The sequence below is a fragment of the Primulina huaijiensis genome, chromosome 10, assembly GCF_012295235.1.
Source record: "Primulina huaijiensis isolate GDHJ02 chromosome 10, ASM1229523v2, whole genome shotgun sequence".
Classification (NCBI taxonomy): domain Eukaryota; kingdom Viridiplantae; phylum Streptophyta; class Magnoliopsida; order Lamiales; family Gesneriaceae; genus Primulina; species Primulina huaijiensis.
In genome coordinates, this window is record NC_133315.1 from 14,942,204 (window position 1) to 14,958,075 (window position 15,872).

Below are 15,872 nucleotides of genomic sequence, written 5' to 3' on the forward strand. Positions count from 1 at the left end.
TTCCAGGAAGCTTGGGGGAGGAACAAAATAAGAAAACAGCAGTTGCAATTGTTGTCGCCGGTCAAAAAATTTAATGACTTCTAACGCAAAAATATTGATTTGTGGGTTTTATAATCTGCGAAAAATTTTCCAGTTTGATTTTTGATGATACCAAAAAATGACACTTAGGTTCGTTATGATTAGCCCAATGCTTTAAACATGTTCACATCGAAATTTCTACTTAGATCTGCACGCATGAACGAAAGATGGTATCAGAGATGTTTTTCGGTGTAGTCAATCTGATGTTTAAATTAATAATCAGACAAATCTTAATAGTGTTATGTAAGTAGTGCTAGTTGTGAAGACCCACAAGAATCACAACAACCCTACACTACCATAGTTAAACATTAAAGCCAGTTTAATTTTTGGAGGACATTGAAAAATTTTCAGCAATATAATCAAACAATGCAATGTGTTAATAATGTAAAGATCGTGTGATAAAATAAATTAAATGGACAAGACTTTTAATTGACAAGACAATGTGATAATATATAATATTTTGTAAATGTTAAAAATCATGATTTAAAAGCTTATTTTGTGGATTCATGTTGGTCATGTCATCGATATATATCTCTTACTTTCTAAAAGAGAAATTTACACCAAAGAAATTATTATCTCCGTACACAATTCGTGGCCATATTTTTGAAGTTTTGTATCAACTTTTCAAGCAACAAGGTTATGTCCAAGTGCTATTTATTTTGAACAAACAACATCAAATCTCTCCATGTTTTGAACATTATTCGGTAAGTGGACTTATGCTTTAAAGTATATATATGTATTTGAAAATACGATCGACATAATATATTCATTCAATTTGATATATGATTTATTTGCTTCGTTTCGTCTCAATATAATCGTTATAATTAAACTCATATTTGAAAATTATTTGAAGACGCTGTTATGATTTGCATTTGAAATAATAAAAGAATTTCCGACCTTTGATATTTAATTTGTTATGACCCTGGTCGGTGAGATATAATAACCGATAACATAACATCGCTCCTTAGAGGATTAAAAATTAGGGACTATCAGTAAACCATGAAGAATAATATGACTTTTAGTGTCATCATTTTGTTCATTTTTTATTTTGATATGATACTCTTCGAATAGTATAAATATATGTATTTTGTTATTTATTGTGATCGATCGACCCATATTTACTGAGTATTTCCAAAAATACACACCTTTTACTTTCTTCTCCCAAATAATAAGGAAGATAAACTTGACAACGATGAACAAAAGATGGTTTGGAGTTGTTGATAAATATCGAAGTTCTATTCTAATGCACTTATTCAGATTGTAATTCGCTTTCGTTTTTTTGTATTTGGTTCGTATCATTTTAAAAGATAATGTGTATTATTTTTATGAAAGTATCAGTTTGATTTTACACTGTACTACAAGACTTTTTGTTTTATAATTGTGTGATTGTGAAACAAAGCTTGATGTCAAATCACCCCGATCTTAGGACATGACACTAGTGATAACAACAATGTTGTAAATATCGACCTAGACGGCTGCCTATGTGTTAGGCGTCGGTCGACCGTACCGAAAAGGTGCTAGTCAGCCCGCCTAGGCAACATTAGGGTGGTAGATCGGGGAAGTAGTCTGGGTAAGAGGAATTTTACCTGTTATAACCGTGACAGCGACGATATTCTGGAGTTTTCAAGATTTCAATTTACTGAAGAACATCAAATATTCTAGGCATTATGAGATTTCAAAGGAGATGCTAACGATTGGAAACGATTATTCTTATCTAGGGTTATAAAATACTAATATACATGGGGCCAGTCAATGGGCTTGTAATTAAACAAGCCCATTGACTTGAAAATAGTTAAAAATAGGCTTAGTCTATTGACTTAGAAATAAGTTGCTTGACTAAAATGATTCTCTTAATTAAAACACTCCATCTAAGAACTAAAATTTCAAAAATTACTCCTATATTTTAACATACCTAGCTGTGCCTAGGCGAGCATCTAGTCCCTGCCTAGGCGCCTAGACACTTGGCTCTCGTTTAACGTCCGACTACCTAGAGAATTTTAGAACCTTCGGTAACAATGAGTGAGTCTCCAAAACCATACAAGATACCTGATATTTGTAGAGTTGGAAAGAGTTAGATACCTTGTAGTGGCAGAACTCTTAGTAAGACAAGTTTGTGAAATACTAGATTTGTGGCAATATTTGTACTAATCTAGCCTTACCTTTGGCAATTTTTGAATTTTGAATGCATACTTGTATAGTTGGATTTCTGATATANTCTAATTTGTTTAGATATGTGATGGCTTTAAAAATTTGATTTCAATTTGGCCTCAATATAATCCTAATACATTTTAATTCGATTTCGGTTTTAGATTCAGCAATGCACCCAATTCGATAAATTTTAAGCCGATCCAATCTGATATCATTTGGGATTCGTTTAGTTTCATCACCCGACAATCCGATAACATGCCTACTAGTCACCTCTATAGGGTGCTCAAAGTCTAGAGATCGTCTTTATGATCTCAATTAAATTAAAATTTATTAAATATCCATATTAATTTTAAAAGTATTTGAAAGAAATTTTATTCCTTGATATATTTTCCTTTTAAATTTATTTCCTGATATATTTTCCTTGTTTAAAATCTTTAATGTTTTGCCTTTCTAGACTTGATAATAATCTCGATTTAATGATATGATCTAGTGTAGATTTATTTTTTATGATAATATCTTTAAGATATGATATCATTGTTTTGAAAAAGAAGTTTTTCCTAATGATATTTTGATATAATAATATCTTTAAGATATGATTTTATTTTCCTAATGAAATTGCTCTCTTAATCTTTAAAAGGGGACTTAGAAGAGAAAGAAGAATATATAGAGCGTAAAAAGGTTTTTGGAGAGACAAGGGGTGCGCGAAGAGTTTTCGAGACCGGAGCAATCTCGTGCTGTTGTTTCAAGTGTTGCTGTGAATTGCTGACAACATCTGAAGTCAACACCTAATCACTGTTTTGATTAGAGTATTGAGTTTTGAAGTTTTTCTTTACTTCTCAGTTGATGCATCCTGTGTATAATTGGTCTTACGGTTTGTTAGAGGTTTAGGATGCAATTTGATATTCGCCTTATTAAGGGAGTTGCTTTATTCTTTCACTAGTATTGGTTTTTGTAAACTTACCAGTTTTTCTAGTGAATTATTTTGCCCTGAGGCAACGCACAAGTATTTTATACTTGTGCATGATTTATATCTTGTCCCTCATATTGGTATTATTTAAGTTATGTGTTAAAATATAATTTCCGCTACAAGTTGTCGTGAGTGTTACAACACCTACGCACAACACCTACATTCTGATTCACTTAACTCTCACCCTCATCACATAAACACTGTGGAAACGAAACATTCAATTTGTATCAGAGCCACCACTTGACGCTACTAAGTGATATCCTGTTTTGTTTTTATTTAAAAGATAAAAAAAAAAGGGGCTTATGGAAGCATCAACAAACACCGTTTTTAGACCTCCCGTGTTGGATGGATCAAACTATGCATTGTGGAAAGTTAAGATGAGGGTATTTATTAAATCTATTGAAGAAAGAGCTTGGCAACGTGTACTTGATGGTTGGAGTCCACCAAAAATTGAAGATGCTGATGGAGACACTCGGCTCAAACCTGAAAGTACAAGGACAATCGATGAAGTGCAAACTTCAAATTTTAATTCCAAGGCTCTCAATGCTATATTCTCGTCTGTTGACACAAGGATGTTCAATCTAATCACCAATTGTGTCTGTGCCAAAGAAGCTTGGGATATACTTCAGAAACATTGTGAAGGATCCGAGAGTGTGCGCAAAACTAGGCTAAGGATGGTGGCATCAAAATTTGAAAGCTTGAGAATGGAGGACAAGGAGTCTATTCTTGAGTATGATAGCCGTTCGAGACAACTTTCTAATGAAGCTCACAGCCTTGGAGATTCCATGTCCAATGAAAGATTGGTGAACAAAGTATTAAGATCTCTTCCTGAGAAATTTAATGTCAAAGTTTGTGCAATTGAAGAATCTAAAGACACTTCAACAATCAACCTGGACGAATTAATGAGTTCTCTCAGAACATTTGAGATGAATCTTGATTTACAAAGGAAGGATAAAGGGAAGACAATAGCTCTTGAAGTTTCAACCGACTCTTATGATGAAATTCTTCAAATATCTAAAGAGGTGAATGAGTCTGATTTAGGAGAAGATTCTATCTCTCTAATTACTAAGAAATTTGGTGATTACTTGAAGAAAATGAGAGAGAAAAAGAAAATTGGACAAAAATCCGTGTTGCCCGATATCACCACCTCTGAAAAAGCTCAAAAGTTTACTCCTATGAAGGGACAGTTCCGACCAAGGAATGAACTACAAATCCAATCTAATGTCAGAAATTTGGATTCAGTGCAATGTAGAGAGTGTTCTGGATTTGGACACTATACCAATGAGTGTGCCAATCGACTTCGGAGAAACAAAAGTATGGCTGTCACTTTGAGTGATGAAGAGTCCGATGATGATCAAGGATCAAATGAATCTGATAATTACACATCGTTGTCTGCTGTGATCAAGCAGAAACGTTTAATGCAAATCAATCCTTTGGGTGTTGCCACAGGTGTTGCAATACCTGGACGCAACATCCCCTCAAATTCAGTGTGTCTTAACTCTACAACCCTTGGTGAATCAAGTCAGTCTGAAACTCAAGAAGTAGATGATGATGAAGTCACTCTGGAAAGTGTGCAGACAATGTATGAAGAATTGTATGAAGACTGGATCAAAAGAAATAAAGTGAATGCAATTCTCTCCAAAGAGAACACTGAGCTAAAGTCAAATGTGTCACGACTTGAAGTAATATTAAGCAAGAAAGACCTGGAATTATGCAAAATCAAGGATGAACTTAAAGAAGCAACTCAAATTCTTGCTAAACTTAATTCAAGTTCATCCAAACTTGATTCACTCTTGATGATTGGAAAGAATGACAAAGCTGGACTTGGTTATACAAATAACCTGCTTGAAACTGGAGAATCTTCCAATACTGAAAGAAAACCAACTGTCTTTGTCAAATGAAGTGCTGAAGTATCGAATGCTACACACACTGAAAAAGGTGTTTCATCAAAAAGGCCAATATCTACCAAGAAACCCAAGTCCAGGAAACACCACTTTATCTGCCACTACTGTTTTAGACCCGGACATATCAAACCCTACTGTTTTAAATTGAGAGATGACTACAAGAGATGGGAATCTGAACAGGTGTTGTCTCAGATGTTGTACAACACCCGGCGCAACACTGCCAATAGGAAACCATTGGTAAAAAGGGTTTGGGTGCCAAAGACTAATATTCAATGTTCTATTATCTATACTTCATTAAAGACTAACATTGCAGGAATATGGTACTTTGACAGTGGCTGTTCACGCCACATGACAGGTTCTAAAGACCACTTGGTTGACTATGTTGAACTTAGGAATGGTCATGTGACATATGGTGATGGTGCTAAAGGAAGAATTGCTGGCAAAGGGACCTTGAATGTTGATGGTTTGCCCAACCTACACAATGTGCTTCATGTCGAGGGACTTAATTCAAACTTAATAAGCATAAGTCAACTTTGTGATGATGGTTTACATGTTAAGTTTGATAAAGACAATTGTGAAGTTTTTGATAACACTAATACTTGTATTTTGATAGGTACAAGGTCTGCGGACAACTGTTATCAACTTGGAGAGGACCTTGTGTGCAATCATTCAAAGGTGAGTGAATTAAATTTGTGGCATCAAAAACTGGGTCATGCAAACTTCAAGACATTAAAGAACCTTGGTAAGTACGATGCTGTGAGAGGTATGCCTAATTTATCCTCTGGAATTCCCTATGTTTGTGGTGCATGTCAAAAGGGTAAGCAAACACGTGTTTCCCATCAAATGTTGCAACACTTTGGGACAACACGGTGTCTTGAACTTGTACACATGGATCTTATGGGTCCAATGGAAGTGGAAAGCCTTGGAGGTAAGAAGTATTCATTTGTTTGTGTGGATGATTTCTCTCGTTTTACATGGGTAAGTTTTCTTAGAGAAAAATCCGACACATTTGTTGCTTTTAAGAAATTACATGCTAAGATTACTAATCTACATGATTTGAGGGTTGGTAAAATAAGGACCGACCATGGTAAAGAATTTGAAAATTCACACTTTACATCATTCTGTGAAAAAAGAGGAATAACTCATGAATTTTCTGCCCCTAAAACTCCTCAACAAAATGGAATAGCCGAAAGGAAGAACAGGACACTGCAAGAAATGGCTAGGGTCATGTTGAGTTCAAAGAATATTTCAAAACGATTTTGAGCCGAGGCCCTAAATACAGCATGCCATATTTCAAATCGTGTGTACCTAAGGAGTGGTTCTACTATGACATCCTATGAAATTATCATGAGAAAAAGACCAAACCTAAAGTACTTCCATGTTTTTGGGTGTGTATGTTATGTTTTAAATGACCGAGACCATCTTGCAAAGTTTGATTCAAAAAGTGATAAGTATTTATTCCTTGGTTATTCATCCAATAGTCGTGCATATCGCATGTATAATCTTAGAACAAGAACGACTATGGAATCTATTAATGTTGTTTTTGATGATCTTGCAGATTTAACAGGAAAAACAATCGAGGATAATGTTGATGGGCTACTGAACGTAAGTGAGACATTGCCTAAAACAGATGTTGTACCCGATGTTGTAACACCTGCGACAACACCTGCACTGGCAGAATCAACTAATGAACCGGGAGAGAATGCTGTAAATGATGATGATGTAACCAATGAAGGGAATGATATTTCCAGTAAAATTCAGAAAAATCATCCATCATCTCAGATCATTGGAGGAGCATTTGAAGGAATGCAAACTAGAAGGAAGGAGAAAGTGGATTATCGAAAAATGATTGATCTAGTATGCATGACTTCTGTGTACTCTCAAGTAAGTCATTCTTGTTTTGTTTCACTCATTGAACCAAAAAATATAAATGAAGCCTTAAAAGATGAATTTTGGGTCAATGCGATGCATGAGGAACTTGAACAATTCGTTAGGAATGATGTGTGGGATTTGGTTCCTAGACCTGACAATGTGAATGTTATTGGAACCAAATGGATTTTTAAGAACAATACTGATGAATCTGGAATTGTTGTGTGGAATAAAGCAAGACTAGTTGCTCAAGCGTATACACAAATTGAAGGAATTGATTTTGATGAGACATTTGCCCCTGTTGCCCGAACTGAATCAGTCAGACTTTTACTTGTCATTGCTTGTCACATGGACATAAAACTATATCAAATGGATGTGAAAAGTGCATTTTTGAACGGCATTTTGAATGAGGAAGCTTATGTAAGCCAACCGAAAGGATTTGAAGATCCACACCACCCAGACCATGTTTACAAGTTGAAGAAGGCACTTTATGGACTGAAACAAGCTCCAAGAGCATGGTATGGTAGGCTTACTGAATATCTGCTTGACTTAGGCTTCAAACGAGGTGAGGTTGATAAAATCCTTTTTATTCAAAGGTCGAAGCATGATATTCTTGTGTGTCAAATTTATGTTGATGACATCATTTTTTGTGCTTCTTCTCAAAAACATGTTAATGATTTCGTTAAATGCATGTCTACCATATTTGAAATGAGCATGGTAGGAGAATTAAGTTTCTTTCTTAGATTGCAAATTAAACAAATGCATGATGGTATTTTTCTGTGTCAATCCAAGTATGCTAAGAATTTGATAAAGAAATTGTCTGCCGAGACCACTAAACACATGAAAACTCCAATGGGGTCGACTGAAAAATTGTCTAAAGACGATGTTGGCACAGGTGTTGACAACACCCAGTATCGCAGCATCATAGGCAGTCTTCTTTACTTGAGTGCAAGTCGCCCCGATATCATGTTTAGTGTATGTTTGTGTGCCAGGTACCAGGCTGATCCTAAAGTCACTCATTTAAAAGCTGTCAAAAGAATTTTAAGATATATAGCTGGGACAGTTGACTTAGGTTTGTGGTACACCCAAGAAACAAACACCAATTTAGTGGGTTTTAGTGATGCTGACTGGGCTGGAAACCTAGATGATAGAAAAAGTACCACTGGTGGATGTTTTTATCTTGGTAACAATTTGGTGTCATGGTATAGTAGAAAGCAAAATTGTGTGTCTCTGTCCACTGCTGAATCTGAATATGTTGCAGCTGCTAGTTGTTGCTCACAACTTTTGTGGGTGAATCAAATGATTAAAGATTATGGATTCAACAGTGACACCTTAATTGTGTACTGTGACAATTCAAGTGCAATTGATATTTCAAAAAATCCAGTACAACACTCTCGAACAAAACACATAGACATTAGACATCATTTTATTCGAGATTTGGTTAAGAAGGGTATAATTCGAATGGAATTTATTGGAACTGAGAATCAACTGGCTGATATTTTTACAAAACCACTAGATTTTGAAAGATTTTCCAATCTTAGGAAGTCTCTCAGCTTGTGTGCACAATGATCACTCACGGATGTTGTCCTGGGTGTTACAACACCTGCGGACAACACTCAGCATGCATGTGCATCTTATTTTTTTAGGATAATAGACATATTGCATTCATCTTGTTTTGTGTGAAGTCTGTACAAGTGAAGGATACTGAATGGTGTGCTCTCAGTTGAGAATCAAACTTTCTCACAAAAATTTTCTGAAGTGTTGATTATGCTCAATCTAAGTCATTAAGTAGTTGAGGATGTTGGTATATCACATGACCTTGTCCAATGTGAAAAATGACTTAGAAAAATCCTGAGCAATAAGGTGAAAAAAAAAAAGATCAAAAATGTTTAGAAGAAAATGGAAAAAGCTACCTAGAGGAGTCCAATGAAGACCGTTCTTCTAGAGTCGGAGCTACCACTTCTAAATCAAAATACAAATGGAAAAAGCTACCTAGAGGAGTCCAATGAAGACCGTTCTTCTAGAGAGGGAGCTACCATGTCTGAATTAAAAATGTTCAAGAAAGGTTGAATCCCATTTGTGAGTGTTGCCAGGAGGTGTTGCCAACACCCAAGTACAGACAGATCACAGTTTGATCACATGCGTGTGTATGTCATTTTTGATCATATTTTAGGCATAAATTTAAGTCATTCATTCTTATGTCTTGTGAATTTATCAAGTCCAGTGGGCTATCGGTTTTTAATTCATGAAATACGAAGAAAAACCTAACCAACTTAATTTTGGAATAACTTGATCTCTACCGGTTTGTAGGGTTAATTCGACGTGGTGTTTCATCCTGATTGATTTTTTGAAATAATGATTGCACTGTTTCAGAAAGTTACCGTTGGGTGAAAATAAAACACTGATCTGGAAAGGGGCTGAAGTTACGGCTTAACAGAATGTTACCGTTGGAGAGTTGGGTTCAAAGAATTAGAAATGGTTGAGGGTTAACATTGCTGGTTATCATTTTCCCTCGCATTCTAAAATCTTTTTCCTTGCTCTCACTATTCATTTTTTTCGCAAATTATCCCTGTTCTTCGCAATTTTCTGTGTGCTTCGAACCACTCTAGTGCTTTCGTTCTTGATTTTGTAGATGGCAGGATTCGACCCTCATGACATTAGGAGTGAAATGGCTGCGAGTATGTGTGGAGAGTCACCTAACTCAACACCCACCACCGAAGCCAATGTTGAGAGGCTGGAAATTGTGGCTATGCCCGAAGAACCAATTCCGCTGGAAATAATCGCCCCTGGTGAACCTGGGAACGAGATCAACGTTGAGAATCCACAGGACTTTGACGCCCTGAATAAAGCATTTCCCCCCGCTCCTATGCCGCAAAGGTCCAAGAGACAAGCAGGGTTTGATCCTGACTTCGTTCCAATCAAAAAGCCTCGAGCATCTACCTTCTCAAATCTTCTGGACCCTGATTTCTCATCTGGCGATGACTCCGATGATGATGATTTTGAGTTGGTGGCTTGCCCCAAACCAACTGTTGCTGCAAAGAAACCCAGTCCTACTTCTGATATTCAACAGTAAAACCCCATCACAGAACCACAAAATGTTGCAGATGAAAGATCCCCTGCTGAGCCTGAAGAAGATGAACAATATCTGGCCGAGTTTCTTGCTCAACTTAAGGAAGAAAAGGCTACCAAGAAACAAATTTCTAAGGATGATACACCTGATCCGAAAATGATGAGGGAATTTGAGGAAAATCGACCTGGAGCTTCTGAGAATTACACTTCATCTTCTGTGTCTGATTTTGAATCTGAGGAACAAAATGATGCTGAATCTGAAGATATTGGCTCTGAAGAAAGTGAGTCATCTCAAGATGTTGCTGCTACTCCTGCAGGTGTTGAGGCGGATGTGGACAACACCGAGCACAACATTGACTCTGTTAACTATGATCTAAGTAAGTCTTTCTCCACCAAGTTTTATTCTGAAGTTGCTTTGGAATTGTGGCCTCTTTTTATTGAGAGAGAGTTGATTGAGGAGAAAAATATTGATGTTGCCGCATATGGGACATACAACTTAATTGAGTTTTTGAAGAACCGAAGGTTGTTCTCCACTGTCACTACTGCTATGCCCTACTACCGCCGTGTTGTGTTGGAATTCTACTGCAATCTCCTGGGCAGTATTGGAGTTGAGGATTCAGTAAAGTATGGAAGAGTGTTTGTTCGTAATCGTATCTACAAGTTCACACCTTCTGTGATCAATGCATTCTACAACTCTCCGGATGTTGAGGAATTTGACGAAAACCCGGACATAAAGTCTATAACCTCTGTTCTCACTGGAGGCCTGATCAAAGTATTCCCTGACCATCCCAAGAAGTTGAGTGCTGCCAATCTCACTTCTTTTTTCTCTGTGCTACACAAGACCTCAATTTGGAATTGGACACCCTCAACCAATTCTACTACTGTGACTAGATCTCAGGCCCTGGTGTTATTTTCTATTGGGACTGGAAGAGCCTTTAACTTCGGGAAGCTAGTGTTCAAGACAGCATTACAATATGCTGAAGGAGACTTCAAGAAAACCAAGCAGCCTTTCCCTTCACTGATTTATGGGATCTTGGGATCTCAAGGTTTCATCAAGGATATTGATGAAGATCTCTGTCCTCTCGGAGATGTTCTGAAGATTTCTCCTACTTACTTCAAAGGCAACCGAAGGATTGATCTGCCTTGGCTGAATACCGGTGTTGCTACGGATGTTGGCAACACTGATGATACAACATCTGAGCCTGTGCCTGAAACTGCTGATCCGCATCCTACAGATGTCCCTCCTACTGGTTATGTAACACTGTCTATCTCCTATAGTCAAGCTCAGATTGCCTATGGTCGACAACAAATTGAAAATGCCAAGAAGACCATTGCATATTATGAAAATCAAGTGGAGTGATTATGAGCTTCTGCTGGATGTTGGTGTCCATTCTGGACAAAAAAGGGGAGTAGATACAGTTGAAACCAGCGGAGCAAAAATGGCTGATGATGATAATGCTGGCAGTAATGAAGGATAATGAGATTTTGAGTTGTCTTTCACTTTTCTCTTTTGATGATTTTAAGACTATAGTTGCTTTTATTTTCTTTGATTGACGTTGCTGTTTTTCTCCTGATTAATGAACTTTTTCGATGTTATGATCTGAATGGTGCAACATATGCAGATCACGGATTTGCTAACTCAGGGGGAGTTGTGCCGTAAAACCATTTTTGGGTTGTTTTGTCCAGAAAGGCAAAAAGGAGGAGATTGAAAGGAATTTTATTCCCTTGATATATTTTCCTTTTAAATTTATTTCCTGATATATTTTCCTTGTTTAAGATCTTTAATGTTTTGCCTTTCTAGACTTGAGAATAATCTCGATTTAATGATATGATCTAGTGTAGATTTATTTTTTATGATAATATCTTTAAGATATGATATCATTGTTTTGAAAAAGAAGTTTTTCCTAATGATATTTTGATATGATAATATCTTTAAGATATGATTTTATTTTCCTAATGAAATTGCTCTCTTAATCTTTAAAAAGGGACTTAGAAGAGAAAGAAGAATATATAGAGCGTAAAAAGGTTTTTGGAGAGACAAGGGGTGCGCGAAGAGTTTTCGAGACCGGAGCAATCTCGTGCTGTTGTTTCAAGTGTTGCTGTGAAGTGCTGACAACATCTGAAGTCAACACCTAATCACTGTTTTGATTAGAGTGTTGAGTTTTGAAGTTTTTCTTTACTTCTCAGTTGATGCATCCTGTGTATAATTGGTCTTACGGTTTGTTAGAGTTTTAGGATGCAATTTGATATTCGCCTTATTAAGGGAGTTGTTTTATTCTTTCACTAGTATTAGTTTTTGTAAACTTACAAGTTTTTCTAGTGAATTATTTTGCCCTGAGGCAACGCACAAGTATTTTATACTTGTGCATGATTTATATCTTGTCCCTCATATTGGTATTATTTAAGTTATGTGTTAAAATATAATTTCTGCTGCAAGTTGTCGTGAGTGTTACAACACCTACGCACAACACTTACATTCTGATACACTTAACTCTCACCCTCATCACATAAACACTGTGGAAACGAAACATTCAGTATTCTTTTCTCATTTTATAAAAATCTGTTTTACTACGTTAATCATGTATGCATACTTACATCTCGTTCATTTTTCAAAATTCAACATTTATCTACATAATTTGCATCTATATAATATAATTGAATTATTATTTATCTTAGAAAATCACATATTATCCAAAAAATATTTACAAACCATAATAAAATAATCACGATTATTTTCAATATAAGTGTTCATAGTTTTATATAAAAATTAACTGCATTTCTAAAATAATTACCCAAAAAAATCATTTTTACTTCTTGTAAAACTACAAGCTTTTCACTCACTTTAATATATCACGACATTGTATCATCAGTAATGAAAAATTAACTCTTATTCTTGAAATTGTCATTGCACTGTTCTAAAAAAAATTGTCATTGTACCAATTCATGTGTTCAAATCGCAGTTTATTTAATACTAGTTTTTTTTAATTAGATATAATTGTGCAATTTTATTTTTAAACGCAAGGGGAGAGTTTACTTCTAACGTGCGTCTTAATTGAGATAAGTTTATGTCACATCACTTAAATTGTCATTCATATATTTATTTTGAGTTCGAGATAAATTTGTTACAATGGTTAAATTTACTAGGACGATAATGAAAAAATTCGATCACCCTTGCACCCTAGACAGCCACTTCCCACCTTATTGCATGTATGTGTGCACACATATACACCACACTGATCACGTTATCTTACCTTTTCTATATATATTTCAGGTTAGTCTGTGCTACATCAAGAGTGTTTCTCTCTCTATTTCAATATCATTAGATCGTGTAGGTCTGATATATTTTTATGAAAGTTGACATATATATTAGATCCAACGACTAAATTGACAATTTCATAGAAGCAAAGAATAATTTCTGTTAGAAGGCCACAGACATGCATGTGTATATATATACACACGTACGTACACATATTGATAGTAGTGTAGTTGCATTAGTGATTTGGTGACTCCTTGGTTCCCTAATTTATTACCATACACAGTATCATGATCAATCCATCATTCGATTTTCGATTCTAAATCTTATCTCAATGTAATAGATTTTATGAAACCAGTCTCAGATTCTGGTAAGATATTCCAATCCCATTTTCTGATCTATTCTATACCGGGAAATGTTTGATCTCTTACATTTATCGAAATTTTGGATGCATGATCTGTATATTTCATGAATATACCTTTCGCCCTTTTCGGATTTTTCCAGGAATCGGGACGATGGTTTATTTGAAATCTACGTATTTTTCAGAAACAGGAATTTCCTAAGGAAAGAAATGTCGATTGGGCAAACATCACTTCCGCCACTGCGAAGGCCACCGGGATACAGAGACCCCACCACCCAAGTCAAGCCTCCGCCGCCACGGAAAGCGGCCCTGCCGCCTTCTTTCCAACTTCAAGAGAAGCAAAGCACCTGCTGCCGCAACTTCTGCTGCTGCATCTCCATCGTCACCGCCATCTCACTGCTCTTCTTTCTCTCGGCGCTCGGTTTTTTCGTCCTGTGGTTCGAACCCGCCTCCCCGAAGTCCACCTCAAATCCATCGATTTCAAGAAATTCAACGTCACCACAACCCCTGATGGCCTCACATTAGACGCACAATCCATCGTAAGCGTGGAAGTCAAGAACCCGAATTCAAACTTGAGAATGGAGTACGACAGGACGAGGATATATGTCAACGATGTTAACGGGGGCACAAATCTTGGACAGGTCACCGTGCCTGGATTCATGCAGGACAAGAACAACGTGACAACGTTGAAATTAACTGCCAGTTCAGAGAAAGAGATTTTAGAGAGCAAAAGAGCTGAAGAATTGAGTAATGGATTCAAGAACAAGAAACTGGTAATTAATGTTGAGATCGAGAGTGGCATCGGGATAAAGAGCAGCGGATGGGCAGTTGGAACTGTTGAGGTGAAGGTTCTGTGCTGTGGAGTGACCCTCAGCCAAGTTCGACAAGGCGGAGCCGCTGCTCCCAAATGCCGAATCAAGATACTCGATTGGTACGTACGTGCACAAATACTTGGTCAAAATATGATGATAATGATATATGACGTGGGATGCATAAATTTCTATTCGAGTTTCGTTCAAACTATGTTTCATTGGATATTGCAGGGTTTACCTAAACTGAATGTTTTTCCCAGCTAATTCGATAGAAGATATGGTGTTGCTTCTGATTCTAAATGCAGTATCTCAAGTGAATAATGGAAGATATTATGTACTCGGGTTGAACCTAGCTATTAATTAGTTCATCATTCGAAGTTTGTATCCCGATTTTGGCTATTTTGCACCGTGGGTGCAAGGATCAGAGTGTGGCCATCGATCCAATAAGTTCATATTTGAATATGACTTGAACTGCAGTTTATAGATACAGTGTACTTCGAGTTGAACTCTATCTGGTAGATGCATTATGATGACAAAGTTAATGGTACGTGATATATGATTGCTCCGGCATCCCCTTCCTTGCGGTTAAGATAATAATGATTTCGGGCATGACCAGCTCCCATAGGGCGACGGGCGTCCTTGTTAGGACATCACAATCGGGGCGTCCAAGGGTTTAGATGAATCGAATGTTATTTCGAGTTAATTCGATTGAAGACATGGTGTTGCTTCTTTTGTAATGCAGGTGGGGAATGGAATTAAGATGCATGCAAAAGGGTTGAACCTAATTGATTTACATTTGAAATTTGAATCCTCATTCTGGCTATATGCTGCAATAGAATAGAGATATAATATAAGTTGGTATTAAATTCTTGTCACATTATAATAAAAAAATTGGAAAAAGAAAAAAAAGAAGTTAAGATATGTACATCAATGAGGTGAGCAATTGAGAGAGCAACCTTCACCTTTATCATAATAAAGATAAAGTTATCATTTTTCCTTGGTTGAAAAGGATGCCTGCTTTATATTTCTTGGAATTGTTGTGAGTGCTTATAACATTGTTAGAATCAAGAAAATGAAAAATAAATTATTTTTTCCCTAATGGAAAATAAAGTACTAGCAAAAAAATGGAAATCGATCAAGGGATTAATATATTCGATAATATAATCAAAACTATATAAAAATTAAACATTAATGTTTAAGGAACACTACCAACATAATTGGAGTCAGTTTGGGTAAAAATAGATATGAAGCGTGTTGACACGAGAATAGATATTGATGAAATGTCATATCTTAATTTTCGGGTTAATCTAGAACGACGTTTGTAAATTTTTAGGTCATGATAGGTATGTTGGAATCAAATTAAGTAGTCATATATTCAATTTTGGAATGAAACGAGGATGACGATGGAATG

General features: G+C 36.3%; 1 protein-coding gene across 1 annotated transcript; it reads left to right on the forward strand.

The window, feature by feature from the left end:
- Positions 1-13,828: 13,828 nt before the first annotated feature.
- LOC140985921 (uncharacterized) lies at positions 13,829-15,115 on the forward strand (the record flags this gene model as incomplete). Its single annotated transcript, XM_073453866.1, has 2 exons — positions 13,829-14,580; positions 14,693-15,115. Coding segments are annotated over 2 exons (768 nt in total), but the record flags the coding sequence as incomplete, so codon positions are not given.
- Between the last annotated feature and the right edge of the window lie 757 nt (positions 15,116-15,872).